Here is a 20,444-nt window from a genome sequence, read left to right on the forward strand (position 1 = left end):
TCAAGTTGCGGGCCTTAACTCCCCAACGCACTCACCGAACCCAACACCGGAACCAGGCGCTCCAGCCAAAGCAGTCATGCGAATCACATCTCCGTCCTGCAAATAAAATCGCTTCGAGCCATTTGCCAGAAACACAGGTTCCTTCCCACCCTTGGTAACTTCAAGCAAACAGCCAAAGCTGCCGTCAGTTGGTCCACTGACTGTGCCTGTCCCCAAGATGTCACCAGTCTGAAGGTCCGCTCCAGTACTGGCAAGATGGGCGCACATCTGACGTCCACTCCAGTGAAGATCACGGGTGTTAGATTCACTGAGAGTTGTAATCTGTCCTTCGTTCAAAAGTTCCACCTTCATTCCGATGTCATAGTTGGACTCGGACCCTGAGACATCTTCCAAATGACTAGCAAGCACAGCCTCAGGTTTTGGTCCAGACGCCTTGAATGACTCGAGGGCATCCAGTGTCACCACCCATGGGGAGATGCTCGTCCCAAAAGCCTTGCCGTTCAAAGGACCTAGTGGGACCATCTCACACCCTTGAATATCGCGTGCTAGAATTACAATTGAGTCAGTCTTGCTGCTTTTACTTCGTCGGAAATCACGTTGTACTCACCACTCCAATCATTCAAAATGACCATTCCGAAGATATGTTCATCCGCATCTTTGGCATCCACCCCCTGTTGTTTCGGCACACCCTTTCCTACTATCACACCGACCTCCAGCTCATAGTCCATCGCTCTGCATGGGCCATATATAATCGGTTTCTTCTCGCTGGTAGCAGTCCGATCAAAGAAATGGCCCTTTGGACGGACGATTGGAGTCCCGGAGACTACCACTGTACTCGAACGACCATTATACCCGATCGGGAAATTAAAGAAGCCCGGAGGTGGGGATTCGTCGTTGAGGATTGCCCGACCTGCGTTTCGGACATGGTGAAGGCTGCATGAGAAATCTGTGAACCCACCCACCGATACGGGAAGGTGTAGAATGACTGCACTAATATCCTCGGTGCTGCTTGAAGGCAACTCCTTAATCAAGATATTCTGCAGCACAGTCCGTACTTCGCGGTGGACAGCCTTCGGAAGTGCAGCGAACTCATTGAGCGTGGACTTGCTGAATACCCCTACAGGAAGACCGGAGATCTTGACAAAGGCACCAGACTGTTGAAGCGCACCGAGGAAAACGACGGTATTCTCTAGCCGAGTAACGCATTGCGGAGTAAGATGCCTCGGAGATGATGCTATGCCGAACGGGATGTTGGCCAACGAGAAGTGGTTACTGTAGTCCGGGGATGTCATGGTCAAAATATATACAAAACTAGTCAGGCTCGAACTAGAATATGGCTACATGATCCTTTTAACTCCATAATCAACTCTTTGCGTTCATCTTCCCCCACTGCCCGACCTTGCGGGTGGATGTCAAGAATTCGCCCACATCCCGAATGACTAATATAAGCCCTAACTGGCAGCTTTCTTGGTATTTGAAGCATTACAAATGACAGGGACTTTTATTTGGTGTACTGGCTTCGAAGGATGAGATCACCAATCAGGATGTGGTCAAAACCTGCTGATTAACTTGGGTGGCCTTAACAGCCCCTCGCAGCAAGGGTGAGAGACATACAACCCCGGGAACCCTGCACCGGTAGGCTGAGACAGACTCGTTCCCAACCACGCTAAACACGGTAGATATCATTGGACACACTGCAGGTATTGTTGGTCGTTGAATCGGCGGATACGGAGATCAAGTTGGTATAACGTCGGTCCTTGACCGGAGTCAGCGGAGTAAGAAACTCTCCGCGGAGGTAAATTGAACCTCTGGATTTATAAGCTTCCAAGACTAGTCCCGACCTCTATCATTAAATCTCACTCACTGTTCTCATTCATTCCTTTCAGCACCCTTTCAACAAAGCCTTCACTCTATCCCGCGAGATCAGTTCGTGATTTGTACCAGCACGTGGAACATGTCATCTGTACCACCAAATCAATACTACAAGGTCGGGGTGCTGCTGTTTCAAGGCGCAGATATCCTCGACTTTGCCGGTCCAATGGAAGTACTCTCTCATGTCTCGCACAACCGCAATCCCGACAACCCGGACAGGATGTTCGACATCAAGACTATCGCCCGCAGCCCAGTCAACCGAGCAGCAGGCTCACTAACAGTTCACGCGGATATCCTCCTGCCCGAAGCCCTCGAGCAAGTCTCAGAATTTGACATCCTGATTGTTCCGGGTGGACCATCTTCGATTTTAGAGCCGCTTCTCGGTGACAACGTACCGGAGCTGGATCTGATCCGCAAATTTGCGGCCCTTCCCCAGAGCTCATCAGGCACCAGAATTCTGTTTTCGGTTTGCACCGGTGCGTTCTTACTTGGTGCTGCCGGTGTTATTACCGGAATGACTGTGACAACCCACCACCGCGGACTTGACAGACTCCGGGAGATATGCGCTCGGTCAAATGATGCGGAGGCCGCAGCGACTAATGTCGTGCATAAGCGCTATATTGATGGTGGTTTGCTGAGGGGTGGTAGTGTTAGGCTCATTACGGCCGGTGGGATAAGCTCGGGTTTAGACGCCACTTGCCACATCGTTCGCGAATTGACTACGGCTGAGATGGCTAATTTTGTGGTTCGAGTCATGGAGTATGACTGGCGTGAGTTTAGTGTATGAGTTGAGGCTTCAGTAAGACAAAGTACGAAAGTCAGTCTTTAGAAAAATACGAGATACAAGTTTATTACGGTACCAGGTCTCCAGTAGCATCTGACAGCTATGTACAGATAAGTGTAATTTGCCTTGGAGAGACAATAGGCGATATTCTATACTTGATTGCGCGATCCCCGAGTTCAACGTATGTCACGCAGTAGGAAATCCTTCTTCGACTGTTCGCCCAATGAAAGCAACCAAAATACATAGTTTCACAGCCCAAATCTGCAAAATATGCACCACACTGTCGGGCTCTATCGAGACTTTGGCGGCCAACTTCCATTTTTGGACTTAACCCGTCGGCATCTCCACACCTTCAGCCAGACCGAGTATTCTTTTGACCGATAGGGGACATGAAGCTCAGCCTACAATATGTTACACTCGTTTGAAATGGTCGTCATGTGCAACGTCCCGAAGACATTGCCTTCATTTCCTCCTGGTCCAAGGTACATGGCCGCTCACCCCGAGCCCTACAAAGACATCATTGACAAAGATGTATAGGCTAAGCATTCTGCATGACCAACAAGTTTCAGAAAAAGACGCATGCCTAGTCATCAAATACGATAAAAACACAAGGCACCGTTGGCCTGTGTCTGGGAATATCGTTTAAGCCACCCATCCAGGGCGGCTCTACACGAGCTTTGGTGACACTTTCCGCACGATATCACATCAATGTTTTCCATTCTCAGCCTCTCGGCTCAGCAAAATCTCTTTTTCTGTTCAGTTTCAAGCAGGGTGTGCCTGTTTTGCAGTTCCGCCCGACACCTAACTCATCCTGAAGACAAAATGGAGTGGAGACAACACACCCTCAAAGTTGTACAGATCAATTAGCGTTCATGCCTGGGATGTCCTAGGTTCAGCCTCAGTCCTAAAGGCTGAGTCCGCATCAGGGCCACAGTCATCGACACGAGAGCTGGGCTGTTCAAGCTGCTGCTCAACGGCCATATCTCCGCAGATGGGAGGTATATATTACCATGTGGCTCGGACTGAAGAGATATCTTTGTCTCTCCGAATCCAAAAAGAAACACTTCAACTACTTATCAAATCAAAGATCTTCTCTTTTGACACCCTCGGGTAAAATAGTGTCAGTTCCAGATATCTCCAGTGGGAACGCACGTTGTACTTCAAGTCACCATGGTTTCTTTGGCACCCCTTGCGGATATTGTCTCCACCACGTTCCTCCCCAGACTCACAGAGAATGGAATTACCCATTTCACAGACGATAAGGCCAATCAGGAGATCTTTGTTGATACCGTAGAGGTGGTATCTTCCAAGCCTGACAGCGACGATCACTTTGCCATAACCGCAAACGGGAACGGGCCTACACTACTGGAACAAAATGTGCCCAAAGACCCCATCGTCCCGTCAGATTCAGACACGTTGTCTAAAGATCAAAAAATGGCCATGGAAGTTCTGAAGATTATCGAAAGCTATGGAGTCGATTTCGAAAAATCGGGCGTTTCCTGGAAAGGCTTCGATTCGTTCGTTCCTATTGTCCTGGCCCAAATCGAGAAACAGGAGCCTATTCGCATGATCCTGCCTGCTTTCCCGTTCAAGTCCCCGAATGCACGCGATAAAGTCTTGGGCAACATGCCCGACTTTGGTGAGGAGCTGGCACTTTCTCATTTGAATGGATTGTGCCAGAACATCGCCGATGTATATGAGCCCGGCGCCCATGTACACATCAGTTCAGATGGACTTGTGTACAACGGTAAGTTAAAGCAATCTTAATGTCTTGATTCTTATTGGTACTGATACCCCACTAGATATTCTCGGCGTCCCGGATGAAACCGTTTGGGACTATGGAGAGACGCTGCGCAAGATGGCCGCCGAAAAAGAGCTCCATCATGTCAAGTTTATTCGGCTCTTCGAGCTTCTTGAGCATCCTTGGTTCCCAACATCAACCCCAGAGGATGCAAAGGCTTTTTATCTAGCCCATGCCAGTTGTCTCCGCCGAGAGCTGATGTATGCCTTCGGCGATCCGACATTTGACGCGGACGTGGCCATCAAAACCGACAACGACACATGTTTAACATATCGTGGCTACATCAAGTTCCTCACCAAGGATCTTGCTCATCAAGACGAGAGCAAGTTTGCGTCCAAGCGCGCTCGACAGACGCAGATTGCGAAGACAGCGCGACAGATGATCATTCGCGGTAAAATGTTCGCAGCGGCTATTAAAGCCAACCGCAAGGATTACGTGCGACTTTCCATCCACGAGTCTGCTGGCCAGAAGAAGCTTTCTGTCTCACTGGTTCCACAGCTTCGTGGCGTTCTCGGGCACACGCCTTGGCATGCTTCTGTGGCGGTTGGCCTCGATGGTTCATATCGCACCGTCCATGCCGAGGATGTAAGAGAAACCCACGACGTGGTATATAAGAACGGACAGCCATATTATTTCCGTGAAAAGTCGCAGCTCTTTGACTGGACTGCGGATGGCCTGTCGGTCAAGTTCGAGCATCTATATCCATGTGGACTCGTCATTCGCCCCGCTGACATCGACAACGTGAACGCACGGCCATCTATTCGTTCCATTCCTATGCAAAAGGTCCGGCAGCTCTCCAACAGTATGTCTCCAATCATCCTCCGAGGATTTGCAGAGACCCTGGAGGAAGAGTACTACGTCCAGAAGGCATCGGAGCTGGGCACCATCCTCCCATGGAGCTTTGGTATCATCCAAAAGGTCCGCGACGTTGGCCGCTCAGACAAGATGGGCAACAACGTCACCTCCAACGAGGCCATGCCAATGCACTTTGACGGTATGTTCAAGTTTGAGGAGATCACCGATCCTGAAACAGGCGAGAAGAAGAAAATCCAGCGCCCGCCAGGTTACCAATTCTTTACTTGCCCAGCTACAGCGCCCAAGGGCAATGGATACACCCTGTTCACAAGTTCACGCCTTTTCTTCCGGTATCTGCCTCTGCCATGGTCAGCTGAACGCCTCGAAAAGACCACCTGGGCTATGGATAACAATGGGTTCTGGGATGCGAAGCTTAAGAGTTTGAAGCTGATTGTGAAGCACCCTGTGTCTGGTTCACCATGCCTGCGATGGCATCAGCCATGGGACGAGACAAAGACCAAATTCTCTACATGCGACGTTACAATAGAGAACGATGACAACAGTCTGGTCCAAGTCGTGGATCGTATCACGTATGACTATCGTGTGTGCCTACGGTTCGGGTGGGAGAAGGGTGATCTGCTGGTCAGCGACAATACAGCTATGCTGCATACCCGAACTGGGTATATCAGTAACTGTAATCGCGAGTTGTGGCGTATTCACTGTGATTAGATATCTTCCATCATTTGCGTTGCTTTGGATGATATACTGTCGTTTTCTTTTCGGTTTGTGGTTGCCACTCGTTTGTGTTCACATGTCCAGCTTGTTTAGATCCAAATTGTGAACTATACCGAAGAAATTATAAACAAACTTTAAAGGAATCTGAATTAGACTCTGATTTTCATGTCTCAGAACTCATTCATGGTTAATAATTTGACTGTGCGCCCCATGTACTAACTAACCGCTGTCTCGTATGCTAGTCAAGATATGCAATTCACAAAGTTTTACTCGAGTATTATGTGAAAGGAAGACCACTTAGTTAAATCTATTTCTTGTATATTAATCCCTGGGTCTCATTAGAGGAAAGCTCCACATCGTTAATATTCCCACTCCAATCAGACTTGATCTAAATAACTATTACGTTCAAGATATAGGACAACCTTACATTTCTGACTGTTCTTCATGTCACTCAAGCCATTAATGAAAGATGCGCATGCCATTTATTTAATTACAGTTCGTTTCCGATGATATAATATCTCTATCATGATACCGAGCCGGAAACCCTTACAGCATTCTAACAGGAAAACCCCCTGCCGAGGAATTCGAAAACTTATGTATAGGACATTCTTGCATGTATGATCCCGCATCCATCCAAGACCTATAATGTATGTTCTGAGGGTGGCAAAGACAAGTCAGTCTGGGCGGAGTTTGTTGCGCCACCGTAGCAGGATTTTCAAATCTAGTGTATGAGTTTGATGGCGGAAAAGATGGTATACATGCGGATGCCGGAGACGTTGGAGGAACCAAGACAATTACCTTTGACTGAGGTGACGTGGTGTTGATAACCTGGAGAATTTGGGGGAGCGCGGCCTCTGCTGATTAGTCAATATTTGATTCAATATACCGCTTCGATAGATCCACGCTCACCAGTTGCAACATAGTAAGAAGGCTGGTTTTCCTGCAGTGCAAGTAATGAATCTGGCGGCAAGGCCTCTCCAGTGGGTAGAATAGTATCTCGGTATGTATCTTCACCCAGACCAGCTGTAGTGGACGATGGCATCCCATTTGAATGGGTCAAGATTCCTCCTCCAAGATAGGGTGGCAATTCTCCATGATAGCCAGCTGTGGGGAAGGCGTTGAAATCACTCGGCCACGAAGTGGATGAGAGAATGGGGTATGACGGCATGAAAGGCGTGGATGGCTCTATTCCTAGGGGAGAAACACCTCGGGAAATAAACCCAAGATCATTTTCGGATAGCGCTGTGTGTGTGTTGTGTGGCAAAGGTGACGGTATATATTGCTGATCCAAGCCGCTGGCTGCTGCTGCTCTGAGTTCATTAGCAATGACGCGCTCTTGGAGCTTTGCAATTCGATCTCTGATTTTGCGACCTAGATATTGTTATCTTGGGACTTCCAGACATATTATTGAGGGAAAATCTTACGGTGATTTCTTTGAGAAAGGCGGTTCTGCAACCTTCTCCTCTCCAGGGGATCCTGCAGCTGGCTGGGAATCTCCTCCTTGGGAGTTGCAGGATTATGCTCCATCTTCATTTTGCAAGCAATATATCCAGTCGTGTAATTGCTTTTGCGGGTGTTGACGTGCTTGGGGATATTGCATATCTCATATAGAAGACCCGAAACAGGCTTTCCGTCGTCAACCTCGGAAACTTAACCCCTAAATGGCCATTGCCGCCTTTTCTTTATAAAGGACGTGCACCCACGAGCAATCACAGTCGATCTTAACGTGTCACGCAGCCCGTGCAACAGATCGCCGCCAGAGACTCGGTTCGAAAACGACTGGTGATAGATCATTCTCGATCTCAGCCGCGTGACGCCCTGGGGCCTACCATGTCGCATGCCATTTTCAGCTGGCTTACCATTTCAGCGTGGGTTTGTGTAGGGATCTTGGACAACGTGTCAGAAGGTTTAGGGCTTGGTTGTACGAGAAGGTGCTGTCCGAGGCTATCCCGGGTCCGAATGTGTTCATAAACATGGCGCTGCCTGGAATTCTTCCGTCTCTCGTTCCTCCGTTCCAGTAGCCTGGAATAGCTCATGAAACCCTCGCTTTTGATCTGTGTCCTAGCGGTCGAAAGTCTTCTATCCGAGTCCTGTAACCTTGCTTGGAGCTCTTGGCTGTACTACCTTTTGGTCGAGAAAACCTACCTACACATCTTACTACTTTGAGTGAACAATTACACCTAACTATACCTTAGAACCAACCTGTGGCGCAAAAAGTATCATTTGGTAGTCTCGGACATCTCCGATGTCAACTCATTCTCCCTGGTAGGCTTAGGATCCACGTGGCAACGCAACACTGATTGATCCTGGATCTTGTATTCATGCGGAGGCTCAGTGATGATCTTTTATTGGCATTCTTCCCACCTGAGCAGCTCACCACAGTCCCAGGATAGAACAGGGAAACCAGGCTGTGCTTACAAGAACTCAACTTTGGGGCCGGTACAACTTGGCCCAATCTGAAGTCTAAAAATAAGAGACACGTCGGGGGTTGGCCACTTGATATGGCTAGAATAAAGAATTAACACTGAATATACTCCGGATTTGACCCAAGTGTCTTGTGTTTCTCTCATTTCTCGGTTCTGGTTAGGAAGGTTACATGAATAGCCGAATGGGTTCAATATACCGAACTATGGCGTTGGACATATCCTAAACCCCCTCAGAGAGTGATGCATACAGTAGTGTCATCGGTAATATAGAATTCGCATCTCAACTTAAATTCATCCTCGGATTAGCAACTCCCCGCGCACTCCAAAAAATCTCGAATAGCCATAGGACGCTGCCATGTGGTGTTTCAACGACCGCCCACTCACTTGAAATGTATGCATGTGAGATCCAGCTGTAGGAACTCGGAAGATTGTATTTATTTGCTAGCGGTGTGAGCTTTGGAATGTCACCTTTGTGTAACTGTAATGCTCTAGAGGGATGTTGATTGCCTTGAAGTAACATGTCCAATGTCGGTTTGAAGCATCATTTCAGTCTTTCTATACTCAAAAGGGGTATAAAGCCAAGACATTGGTATATTGTGCTGCCTCTTAATTCCATATTGGAAATATGGCAGTATACCACACTTCGGGTTGTTGAAGTTGCGGGCTCATCATACAACACTCACCCCAACCAATCAAACATGATGTTTTGCGCAGTCTAAGCAAACCTTAGATGCAATTTCAACGACCAGTCATACCTTATATCTGCAAGGTTTGCCTTGCTAGTGCCCAAGCCAGTAAGCTGCCAAGAATTCCTCATAGCTAGGCTACAAAGTACCACTTCAACCTACACTCACCTCCAACCATCATTCTCTCTCTTGAGTTGCAACTCCTGCCATACCATTCAAGATCCCGGTACAAAAGACTTTGGCAAAATGGATTCCCTCCTGAGCACAGTAGGAAACCTCCTACCATATCACCTCCTCGGCTATGGTGCTCTGCTCGGAACAGAGCTGTACCAGGTAGGATACCCCTTCCCTCAGCATAATGCCGAACTAACCTCGTGGGTAGAGTTTTGTCAACACAAAGATCTGCTTTCAGGTCCTTCCGATGAAAGAATTCATCGTACTCCAAAAACGACTTTTCCCCGTCTACTTTGGCACCCAGGTTGGCCTGACAGCCCTGACGGCAGCGACCTGCCCGCCATACAGTATCCTGTCACTTTTGAAAAATCCTTGGAGCGCTGGGTCTCTCGCAGTAGTTGGATTGATGGGCTGTCTGAATTGGCTCGTGTACGGCCCGAAGACGACGACTGCCGCGTTGGTAAGAAGGGCACTGCATGGTACGTATGGCTAGAATATGTTTGCTGTTGATACATGGTGACTAATTGCTTCTTGCCCTCCAGAGAGCGAGAATACACATTCCGACTCCAACTCCAATGGGTCCAAGGTGGACCGGGCTAATCGCAATTTCTCGCGAAACCACGCGATGGTCATTCATTTAAACGCTATTGCTATGATCGCCACGGTTGTCTATGGGTTTTCTTTATCGTCCACTCTTACAACAGGACTCTAGGCACATAACCCATAGTGACTAGGTCCTCAAGGATACAAGAAAGGGTACGACTAGGACTGTTTGTCAGGCATTTGGTCCTTCATTCTCGCGTTAAACATCTCAGCTCAATTTTAAAGGAGACCCGGGCTAGCTATCTGCATATTAACCAATGATATTACTTTCTCTACTTACGGAGCTGTAGGAGCTGTAGCATAGCCCTTCAATCTTCACAGCGCTGGGACGGCCACAGCCGAAATGGAACGCCTGATGTCAAGGCATGGCAAAGTCGTATGTAATGACGCCAGCAAGAATAACCAGTGAAGACCTCACCACTCACTCAGCCCAAAAGTCGGCTGTCCAAAGGCATGGATTGTAACAACCTGCAAAACTGAAGATCTTTGCCTGGTTGCTGCATCCCAGGGCACACTGCTTGCTCAAACTGCCCAGAAGAAGTAATACAGTGAGCTCGCAGGAGCAAAAGACCTCCACAACAGACTCCCTGGTAATCGAGAACATGGTACGTGGATCGAATATAGCTTCAACTGGCGTGCTATGCCGGATACCCTAGATTGAGGGATGGAAGGGGATGCGGTGCCTGCAGCGGCTACTACCAGGAAGATAAACAAAGGTTATCCGGCGGTTAATGGGGTCAGTCATTAAGAAAAGCAGAAGGAAAAAGATATCGTGACATCGCCAGGAAACGACGCGTCAACCTCGAGCGAGCCACTTTCTGACAAAAAGTCATCGCCCACGACGATACGGCTAAGAGATCAAACGGCAGTCTGAGTGAATGACAAGACCGGACCAATGGACTACACAGCCGTCATCCTGGAATAGTCTGTCAATCACTGGATTATAGCCTACTCAGAACAGGGTATGGTCAAGACTATCAGTCCTCCACTGTGTTTGTACAAACACTTGTCAGCCCATTTCATTACTCCAAATATGTCAACAGTATGTGGTAGTGAAGTCCAGAGCTTCAAACCCGGGCACTTGCAGTTTGTGATGGAGATCGTGGCTTTCTACATAACGAGGCTTTACCTCTGCGCTACGCTCAACACGAGCACCTCACCTCCGGATTATATCTGAAACCCCCATCCTAAGCAAAACCCACGTGGCTCCTTGCACCTACTAAGCCGCTGAATCCCGCCACGTCGGACATGAGTGACCTCAGCAAAGGCATGTTGACTTCCGCTGACACCAGGTGCATTGGGGCACACCAAAACACTCCGCTACAAGTTTTCCAGCATAACAAAACCATATCACCCCGGCTGTCCCTTCTTCCACCTATCTTCCTCCCTAGTTTCCGACTCAAACTCCATACATCTACCGAGATGCTACCAATACTCCTAATCCCTCTAACAATCCTCCTCCCACCCGTCCTCTTCCTAGCATGGTACCTCCACACCCCAAATACCATCCCCAACCTCCCCAAAATCCCAATCTACGTCTCAATCCTAGGCCTCTGGTCCTCAATGGGCCAAGACGAGATCTACGAACGCTGGTTCCGAGCTCCACTTGAGAAACACGGCGCAGTCCTAGTCTGGTTCGCGGGACGATGGAGTGTTCTCGTTTCCCGGCCGGACTGGTTGACGGATATGTTTCGGAATGATCAGTTATATGCGAAAGCTGGGAGTCAGAAAAAGATTCCGCATTCGGTTATTGCTACGCTTGTCGGTGATAATATTATCAATGCCCATGAGAACTGGAGGCTTTTTACGTCGATTATGAAACCAGGTCTGCAGAAGAAGGTTTTCGAGACATCTTCATTGCTGAGGCAGTCGAGGAGGTTGGTTGATATTCTCATTGCATTGCAACGGGATGTTGGGGAGGGTAAGGGGATCTTGGTTAACGCTGATGTGCAGAAGTGGGCGGTTGATGTTATGGGGGAGAATTTCCTGGACTTGGAGTTTAAGGTATGCCGTCTTCCCATATTTCAAGTTCTATACCAATATACATATACTCAACTAAGCACGGTACAGAGTCTCGGCCAACCAACTGGCCATGTCCGGATCGAAGCCCTCCAATCCATAATAAAAGCCACCCTCTTCAAACCAATGTACTTCAGCTTTCCAGACCTGGACCACTTCCCCTGGCTCCTCCGATCCCGCAAACGCGCCTACGAAATAATGCACGAGTTTGACAACCGTCTATACGCAATGGTGATGGACATGCTAGAGTACCGCACCCAAAAGTCCAAATCGGAAAAACTGGTCTCTCACATGCTAGGCGAGGCCTACAAAACCAGCCGCATAACGGAGAAACAATTCCGCAATAATCTTAAGATAACATTCCTAACAGCACATGAAAACACGCAACAACTAGTTAATAGTATGTTCTGGCAATTGGGCGTGCGAGTCGATATCCAATCCCGTCTGAGAGACGAGGTCCTCGCTACAGCGGGTACACATCCAGATCCCTCGCAGGAGATTATCAACAAACTTCCCTACCTTACAGCCGTAGTCCTCGAACTCCTCCGTCTCTTCCCGCCAGTATGCCAACTCATCAATCGGGTAGCATTACAAAATGCCATGTTAGGCGGCGAACTACCTATCCCAAAAGGCACCTTTGTGGGATGGAATGCATGGGCAGTGCATAGTAACCCGGTAGTTTGGGGAGAAGATGCGCGCGAGTTCCGACCTGAGCGGTGGGGGGAGACGGTTGAGGAGATGCAGGGGCGGTTTCGGAGGGAGACGGTGCGTGGGACGTATATTCCATTTAATGCGCACAAGCGGAAGTGTCTTGGACAGGGGTTTGCGTTGTTGCAGATTAAGATCTTTTTGTTTGTGTTGTTGGAGAAGGTGAGGTGGGTGATTGATCCTGCGTATCAGTTGAAGATGACGCCGGTAGGTGCAGGTTTTCTTTTTCTGGCTCTGTGATATATGTTTGGGTTGGATGATGCTGACTTGTATAAGGGTGGGATTCTGGCTCCGCTGGGTTGTCGAGTTATCCTGACTGAGTTGGAGGCCTCGGCTTAAATGCTCGGACGGGGTGGTTGCCTGGGACTGAAGGTTACAGGAGCCGGTCGGTTTGAAAATGGGGCCACTGGCCTAGGAGTTGGAAATATCTTTTAGCTGTGTTAGAATGGTCACCTGGAAAACAGATTAGCGGAATAGAGAGGGAGCATATCAAATAGCTCAGAGTTGCAATTCATATAGATCAAAACAGGGTATGCAAAGGATATGTATTCGTCTAAGAAGATCGTTCTCGTGGTATCACATAAAGAAAGGGCAAAGGCGACCCTTGTCGCCTCCAAAATCACTTGACGCTGTCCCAACTTCACGGGCATGGGGTATTAACAATTATTTTATCCGTATTCTTTTCGGTTTCGGCACCTCAGCCTTGCCAATCCTGGGTGGCAGAGGCATCGAACTGGAACATCTTTGGGCTCTCCAAAAGCACAAAAGACTCGTATCGCAGTCCTCGTTCACGCTGCGTGCTTTCAGACCACTGTTCGACGGTGCTGTTCCACACGCCAGCATACCCGTCTAGCAGGGACCGCCAGTAACACGCTTCAGCGGCCGAGGTAAGGTACCGCTCGCGGAAAGTGGTGACACTGTTATTAGCGATGAGTCGAGCGCGCTCGGTATCGTTGACCAGAGGCTCGATCTTATCCGCCAAATCGCTGAAATCACGCTCAACCTCGACATAGTTTTGGTTGGGTCCATCTGCCACCAGGAGGTAATGGTGGTGCTGAATGAACTGAAGCTTGTGTGCGACAATGACCGAGTTACAAGCCTGTCGGTACTTCAACGAAGCCGAATAGGAGCGACCTGGAAAGTCAAGAGTCAGCTGCTGCCTAAATCCACGCGTCGGCCAAACTCACCTTCAACGTGCGCAATGAACATATAGTGGCAGTGATCCTCCATCTTGAGCACATTCTCACCGGTGGACCAATCGACCTGCTTGACATCGCCCCATGGTTTGCCTCTAGCGGCCTCCATCAACGCGCGTCGCAATTTCGGCGCGAAACTTGGCTTGCCCCGCCAGACCAACTGGGGCTTCTTCTCTGCCCACGGAATATCCAACCGTTTAATTCGGTCCACGACTTGGTCGTAGGGACCCATATAGTTGTTCGGGTTATCCCAAGCCCAGAAACTGAAGTCGGGCATCAGCCAGACACCTTCTTCATTAGGCGTGCGCGAAAACACCCAAACAGGCCAATCGGGGTTGGTCACATCCTCCACCTTATCCTCAACAGAAAAAACAAATTCAATGTCGCGTCGAGAAGCTCGTTCCGGGTCGGCGGCCAGCGCACGATGAATCGAACTCAAAGTCCCCAAAATCTTTCGTCGGTGATCCTCGCCCTTCGACCGCGCGGCCACCACGTATAATTCGCCATTGGAGATAAACGCACGCGCCATCCCCTGTTGAACAGGAATGGTATCGAGTTCCGCAGTGGACAAGCCACCATGCTGCGACCAAAATTTGCCACCGCGTGCAATGTCTTCGAACAACCCGGGGAAAGCGGCCTTACACTGCTCCTTGTCGAGGGCTTCATTGCGACCGTCGCGAGCGTATTCGAATGTCCACCCGGGGGCAGTATCGTCGTGCTGGAGGCCTGTTTCAGGACAGGAGAGGCAGGTCGAGCATTGGAAGGTGGTGGAGGTTTGGCAGGCGCAGTGGCCAGCGGGGATCAGTTGCGTAAGAATCGGGTGGATATAGTCTCGGTCGGAGTTCATGCCATACCAGAGCATGAAGATGACGCCGAAGCTGAGTGTCGCTATTATGCATAGCAGCGACAGACCGCGTCGCGGGTGGAAGAGGGTGGAGGCCGCCATCACGCCGATGGTTGAAGAGGAAAGGAGAGGCGTGTGAAATCCGCGGGCAAAGCTCCCGCGAGATCGCCCCATGTGCCCGCGGATTGGCGAGCCTTGCCCGAGACCTGTGGGTCTTGGTGCATCATCTCTGGATTTTGGGGGCGAGGTTGTGGTGGACGTTGGGTTGAGGGTATCGAAGACAGAGATTCACGATAGTTTCCAACTCCAACTATAATATCTCTATCGATAATCCCCTCTACAATTCAAGCATAAGAAATGTCCATGGATGCCAAGACAACCTAAAAAGGAATCAGGGGGAGGCGGCGGCTTAACCGTGGACCCTTTTTTTCTCTAAATGACTAATCTTTATTCCAACCTCCTGCACTGGCTGTACAACTATACAACTTTGAGTACGAGTATAACTACTGTATATCACCTATGAAAGTGTGAAAGTGCGACAGTACGGGATCTCAGAATAATATTTTACTGCCCTTGATGCCTCGCTTGCATTCCTGTGAGACACTAGGGCGCCACATGAGAAAATAGCCCCCAACGTATTGGGGCTAAATCCAAGTTAGGCCGAACGTGATTTGATCCATGCTGCGGCAAAGTGGACTGTGGAATCCATCCAGTCAAATGTGCGAGTTCTGGTAAGAGTGATGCGTTTGAGACGCTAACAATGCCCTAGCTAGAGTATCAACTGTGAGTAGTGTGAGAAGGCCAATTCCAACCCCTGTCGCGCCAACTTGTTCCCCGAAGAAACGCCCGCTACAATGCATGGAAAATAACAGAACAAAACAAAAAAGTTTTCGCCGAGGATCCAATCACTGTCGGGAGTGGCTTCGTCCATGTCGTATCCCCCGACTGCGACTCCCTGATGGGGCAGGTGTTTCGGTATCCATCTCTGGCGTGGCGGGGACGGCTGCGCGACGTTGTCGGCTTGGTCGTACGCGGCCCAGGGCACGTCGTAGCAGTCCATCAGCGGCGTCATCTAGATCCATTTCAACATTATCTTCTTCGGTCTGAGGCGTAGCGTGTGCCACCTCGTCCGTCCATTCTTCTACCACGGGCTCCTGGCGCACACGTCGTCGAGACATTCCCTCTTGTGCAGTTTGCTCTTTGCCCTTGAGTTCGCGAGACCGGTTGGAACCTCGTCGCTTGGTTGGGTTGACCTGAACAGGGGTGCATGCCACGCGGAAGTCCTCTTCAAAAGTCTGGCGACCCTGCTGTCGCCCTTCGAGCGCCCAAAGTTCGAGTGCGCGGGATAGCAGAGTGCCTGCCACGCCTGCACCACCCGCCGCATCACCTCCCCCACTAGCCCCGAGTACACGTACGGCTTCATGCAAGGCAGTCACTGCCTCGGTGGTGCGTCCCAGCTGCAGGAGCACAAGCCCACGAGATGTATGGAGAGAACCAGTCAACCCCCGATCTTCGTAGCCCCCGACACCAGATGCCGTAGAAACGGCAGCAGATCCGCTAGGACCACCGCCTAAGAATGGTGAGTAGCCCATGCTGCTACCTCCCGCACCCACGCGAAGACATTCATCATACTCGCTGAGGGCCTCGGGAAGAAGGTTTAGCCGACGGAATGAGTGTCCCAGGTTGGCACGTGTAGCAACCCAAGCGCTGGGTTCACAGTGAAGAGAAGCAGCCAGCGCCAGCGCTTGCTGGAAATACTCGACAGCCTTTTCGAGATAGGACAGGTGATAATGGACGACGCCGAGCTCATTGAGGACGAGTGGGTCCCCGCCGACGGCGGAAATACTTGAGATCTTTGGAACCGACCCAAGCTTCGCTCCTGTCGACATGGCATAAGCGGCCGAGAGATACTCGTGTGCAAGGGCCATGTTGTTCAAAGCGAGATGCTGCATACCCAGGAAGAGCTGGGGGAGATGGCTGCCCTGGAAGAGCCGGGCAGCAGTGCTGTAAGCTGCTATCGCCTGGTCGTGTTCGCCCTCTGCAGCAAATGTATGTGCGAAGCCGATCCAAGCCGGGGCCGAATGTGGATCTAGTAATGAGGCCTTGGAGAAGAAGCGTCGTGCCTCCGCAACCTTGGATACTGATAAATAATATACTCCAATGGCCAAGTACGTGTAGGGCTCTTCCGGTGAATGATCCGCAAGCATATGAGACAACAGGAAGAGAGCGTTTGTAGCACCGGTTTCGTACAGACAGGCCAGATGGAGCGGGTAAATGGCGGGCGCATGACCAAGGTTGTTCTGAGCAGGTATACTAGTAGTTGTGGTTGTCAAGTCAGGCGATTGCGAGGTAGAGAGAATGGAAGAGGTCAATTCCAGAGCTTCTGGGAAACGGCACTGTGTGTACAGAGCTTCAGCACGGGAGAGAAGAATGTCCGGGTTCTCTGCAAGATTATAGTGTGTGGAGAGCGTTTCGGTGGCGTCGGAGAGGATAGTGGGAGACGAGTATTTTGAGAGACGGGTGGTGTAAAGCATCTTGGTAAAGTGGGCGGCTTCTTGCGCCATCATGGGGTCGGGAGATGAGACTGAATCAAAGTCGAGCGACTCTAAGAATTCCAATTCTTCCGTAGGAGACATCAGTGAGTTCTTCATGAGTTGGTCAAATGCCTCGAAGCATTGAACGTCAATCCGCACGGCATCCTTGTAACAGTCCCGGGCACGGTCAAACGCATTCTGCTTGGAGAAGCAGAGCCCCCGTAAGTAACACATAGCGGCCTCAAATCGCACATTGTTGGCCTCGTCTCTCTCACGCTCCTCAGCCCGCTCACCGCGCGGTGTGGCAGTCTTCCCATTGCGCAATGTAACATGGCTTTGGTTGTTGATGTGTTGGATCTTGCGCCTGGTGTGATTGTTGCGGATTAGGTCGGTGGGGTTATGTTCACCAAGGATGGAAAGAGCCTGATCGAACTGGTTTTGTTTAATATAGCAATGAGCAGCGAGGTAACGGCAGGCGGTGCTTCGAGAAACGAGATCCTTGCGGGAGAGGAGGGCTAAGGCGCGCGTGAAATTGTTGTTAGAGAAATGAACTTGGGCGAGCCAGAACGCGTCAGAGTCACTGTCTTTTGCTGAGAGTTAGCATGCCTTCCTAGAACTTGTATCACCGAGCCTCTCAATGCTTACTGGTGAGCGCCAGGACTTTGTCGCCGATGTAGATTGCGGAATCATGCTGGCCACGGTTCAAGGCGTCCTGTCGCCAGGAGCGCAAGAACCTTTCCATTGCGAAAGGTCAGACGCACAGTAACCGAGAACCAAGAGAGGTATCAGGCATGGAGATCGGAGAATAGAGCAAATGCTAGCTGCGGGCAACTTGGTGCATGAGCGGGTCCTTTTATTTTGAACTAAACAATGGTCCGTGCGAGGCGATGCTGGCATGGAAGCATAGAGATATCATGTACTGCGCAGTAGAGGTCTGAGGAGTTCAATTCTCGTTCATGCCATTCGCCTGAGGGATAAATAACAGACAAAGCTTGGAAGAGCTGCAAATGGTCCTGCCTCATCTACATACACGTGACTGATGATACACGTGACCCTATTTGATCTCCGAAGCTTTCGTTATCAACGCCACTCAATACGCTTCACCTGCTCACCCTCGTCTTCACTTCTCCACTTCTCGACAGATCAGTTCACCAAAATGGCTGAGCGAAAAGTCCTCACCAAGTACTACCCGCCCGATTTCGATCCATCGGCGATCGGGCGGACACCAAAGCACCTCCGCAAAAGCGGGCCGAAGGTGATCACCGTTCGGTTGATGGCACCGTTCTCGATGAAATGCACTCACTGCGGCGAGTTCATCTACCGAGGTCGCAAGTTCAACGCCCGGAAGGAGACACTGGAGGAGCGCTACCTATCGATTCCCATGTACAGGTTCTACATTCGCTGCACAAGATGCAGCGGCGAGATCACTTTCCGCACAGATCCAAAGAGTAAGTTCACACCACTACTATGGTTGCATAAAGCACAAAATGCTAACACTTTTCACTAGATATGGACTACGAATGCGAGCGCGGCGCAAAGCGTAACTTCGAAGTATGGCGCGACTCCAAAGACGAGAAATACAACGAAACCGAAGAACAGACACTCGACCGACTGGAGCGCGAACAAGGCGAAGAACAAGAACAGATGGAGCGCGACAAGATGGCCGAGCTCGAAGAGAAGATGCTCGACTCGAAGCGCGAAATGCAGATTGCGGATGCGCTGGACGAGATCCGTACCCGGAATGCGCGCATAGAGCGCAACGAGGCCCTCGGCGAGGAAGCTGCTTTGGAGACTGTGAGGGAGGGTATTGATGAGGAGGCCCTTCGAGCAGAGAAAGAGGATGAGGAGGCTGCTCGCAAGGCGTTCATGACTTCTTCTGGCGAGAGGGTTAAGCGCATTGTCGATGAGGAGGATACACCTGTTGCAGGGGTTGAATCGAAGGTATCGGCTGCAGCGACACCACTTCCAGCTATGCCGCCTCCCTCGGCATCCTTTGCCAGAGTTAAGCGGCCTAAGAAGGGCGGTGTTAACAGTCTGGGCATCAAGAAGAAGCCATCTCTGGTTTAAAATCGAATACAAACCTTCGCCGACTCAACCTTTGACCAGGAGTTTGGGTAGCATTTACGCAATTACGAATTCAGGATTACTTTGGGGCGTTCGAGTCTAGTTACAATATCAATGCTACAGCTATCTACGGCACTGGAAAGCAATTAAGCGAATGAATACATTAAGAGCTAATAATAGTCTGAACTTCTAACAAAGGCATCATATAAGTATTAGAACAAGAAAGAAATCGGTATCACAATCATTGTAACATGAAGCAAAGCCGCGCACCTCGAAGCGCCACGCTTAGAAAAGCAAATCCCAGACAAAACCCCCGCTTGAGAAAACACACGATAGCCATGCATAAAGAAACTCTTTGCCAAATGGCAAAGGCGGAAACAAGCAAACCGCTCAGAGATACGGCATCCACAACGCATCGCACGAAGCGAGGTGCTGAGGGTTGACTGCCTTGGAGATCAGGTCGATGGTAGTCTGATTTGCAGGCAGGTTGCCCTCTGGCGGACTGGCAAGACTGACAGCACGGTTGACGATGATTTCGCTGTTATTGTAGACCAGGTCGCGCAGTTGTCCCACTGGGAGGGGACTGCGGTGTTGGGCGGTAGCCCAGAACATCATCTCGTCGCGCACGAAGACGCTGAGCTGTTGCTCCAGTTCGTGGCGTGGCTCTGTCAGGCAACGGGCAATTGCCATCATTGCGCAGGCGAAGACACCCTCAGTTGCAATGGGACCCAGGAAGGTTTGGATGTTGGGTGTGAAGCGGAAGGGTACTTGCTCGGGGTTGTAGAAGAACGCCTTGGCAGGGTTGATAGTGGGGATCAATTCGGCACCCCAGATGTCACCAGTCGAGCGAGATACCAGAATCTTGTTGGGATATCGGTTGCCAATGTGCATCACATAGGTCATGAAAGCCACTGCCGCATATTGGTAGGCGAATTGGCGACGGAAGAGCCAGAAGTCTGAGAAGTTCGGGTATGTCTGCTGGAAGTATTCCAACATGACAGTACTGGGGACCCATTTGTCTTGAATGGCGGTAAGGATTTCCGTGCGAAGAATCTGCTGTTGATCAGTCGAGCGCTGCGAATGATTAGTTTGGGTTTCAACATGGGTAGCTGGAAAACTCACGTTCTGCTTTGTCTCTGCCAATGACCTCATCTTGTCCATTGTGAAGAGCACTGGCTCATCCTTGTTCATTCCCATTCTTCG

The 20,444-nt window shown here is 50.2% G+C and overlaps 9 protein-coding genes across 9 annotated transcripts; 5 read left to right on the forward strand and 4 right to left on the reverse strand.

The window, feature by feature from the left end:
* On the reverse strand, window positions 1-1,292 carry N7446_009092 (fumarylacetoacetate hydrolase family protein; the record flags this gene model as incomplete). Its single annotated transcript, XM_058517837.1, has 2 exons — window positions 1-545; window positions 608-1,292. The coding sequence occupies 2 exons, from the start codon at window positions 1,290-1,292 to the stop codon at window positions 1-3; spliced, it is 1,230 nt and encodes a 409-aa protein (XP_058368625.1).
* A 662-nt stretch (window positions 1,293-1,954) lies between these two features.
* Window positions 1,955-2,659, forward strand: xanA (isonitrile hydratase-like protein xanA; the record flags this gene model as incomplete). Its single annotated transcript, XM_058517838.1, has 1 exon — window positions 1,955-2,659. One exon carries the CDS (start codon window positions 1,955-1,957, stop codon window positions 2,657-2,659), a length of 705 nt encoding a protein of 234 aa, XP_058368626.1.
* Window positions 2,660-3,826: 1,167 nt separating this feature from the next.
* On the forward strand, window positions 3,827-5,981 carry xanB (isocyanide synthase xanB; the record flags this gene model as incomplete). Its single annotated transcript, XM_058517839.1, has 2 exons — window positions 3,827-4,403; window positions 4,459-5,981. 2 exons carry the CDS (start codon window positions 3,827-3,829, stop codon window positions 5,979-5,981), a joined length of 2,100 nt encoding a protein of 699 aa, XP_058368627.1.
* A 552-nt stretch (window positions 5,982-6,533) lies between these two features.
* On the reverse strand, window positions 6,534-7,520 carry xanC (transcription factor xanC; the record flags this gene model as incomplete). Its single annotated transcript, XM_058517840.1, has 3 exons — window positions 6,534-6,844; window positions 6,897-7,358; window positions 7,412-7,520. 3 exons carry the CDS (start codon window positions 7,518-7,520, stop codon window positions 6,534-6,536), a joined length of 882 nt encoding a protein of 293 aa, XP_058368628.1.
* Window positions 7,521-9,345: 1,825 nt separating this feature from the next.
* On the forward strand, window positions 9,346-9,985 carry N7446_009096 (DUF4149 domain-containing protein; the record flags this gene model as incomplete). Its single annotated transcript, XM_058517841.1, has 3 exons — window positions 9,346-9,432; window positions 9,482-9,752; window positions 9,816-9,985. 3 exons carry the CDS (start codon window positions 9,346-9,348, stop codon window positions 9,983-9,985), a joined length of 528 nt encoding a protein of 175 aa, XP_058368629.1.
* A 1,313-nt stretch (window positions 9,986-11,298) lies between these two features.
* On the forward strand, window positions 11,299-12,942 carry xanG (cytochrome P450 monooxygenase xanG; the record flags this gene model as incomplete). The annotated part of the gene is made up of 3 exons (XM_058517842.1): window positions 11,299-11,880; window positions 11,947-12,810; window positions 12,880-12,942. 3 exons carry the CDS (start codon window positions 11,299-11,301, stop codon window positions 12,940-12,942), a joined length of 1,509 nt encoding a protein of 502 aa, XP_058368630.1.
* A 358-nt stretch (window positions 12,943-13,300) lies between these two features.
* N7446_009098 (uncharacterized protein) lies at window positions 13,301-14,817 on the reverse strand (the record flags this gene model as incomplete). The annotated part of the gene is made up of 2 exons (XM_058517843.1): window positions 13,301-13,737; window positions 13,791-14,817. The coding sequence occupies 2 exons, from the start codon at window positions 14,815-14,817 to the stop codon at window positions 13,301-13,303; spliced, it is 1,464 nt and encodes a 487-aa protein (XP_058368631.1).
* Window positions 14,818-15,548: 731 nt separating this feature from the next.
* Window positions 15,549-17,919, reverse strand: N7446_009099 (anaphase promoting complex subunit CDC16; the record flags this gene model as incomplete). Its single annotated transcript, XM_058517844.1, has 2 exons — window positions 15,549-17,761; window positions 17,823-17,919. 2 exons carry the CDS (start codon window positions 17,917-17,919, stop codon window positions 15,549-15,551), a joined length of 2,310 nt encoding a protein of 769 aa, XP_058368632.1.
* A 414-nt stretch (window positions 17,920-18,333) lies between these two features.
* Window positions 18,334-19,244, forward strand: N7446_009100 (Saf4/Yju2 family protein; the record flags this gene model as incomplete). Its single annotated transcript, XM_058517845.1, has 2 exons — window positions 18,334-18,625; window positions 18,685-19,244. The coding sequence occupies 2 exons, from the start codon at window positions 18,334-18,336 to the stop codon at window positions 19,242-19,244; spliced, it is 852 nt and encodes a 283-aa protein (XP_058368633.1).
* Between the last annotated feature and the right edge of the window lie 1,200 nt (window positions 19,245-20,444).

This window comes from Penicillium canescens (genome assembly GCF_028828765.1).
Source record: "Penicillium canescens strain IBT 15451 chromosome Unknown utg000006l_segment0_segment0, whole genome shotgun sequence".
In the NCBI taxonomy this organism is placed as follows: Eukaryota; Fungi; Ascomycota; class Eurotiomycetes; order Eurotiales; family Aspergillaceae; genus Penicillium; species Penicillium canescens.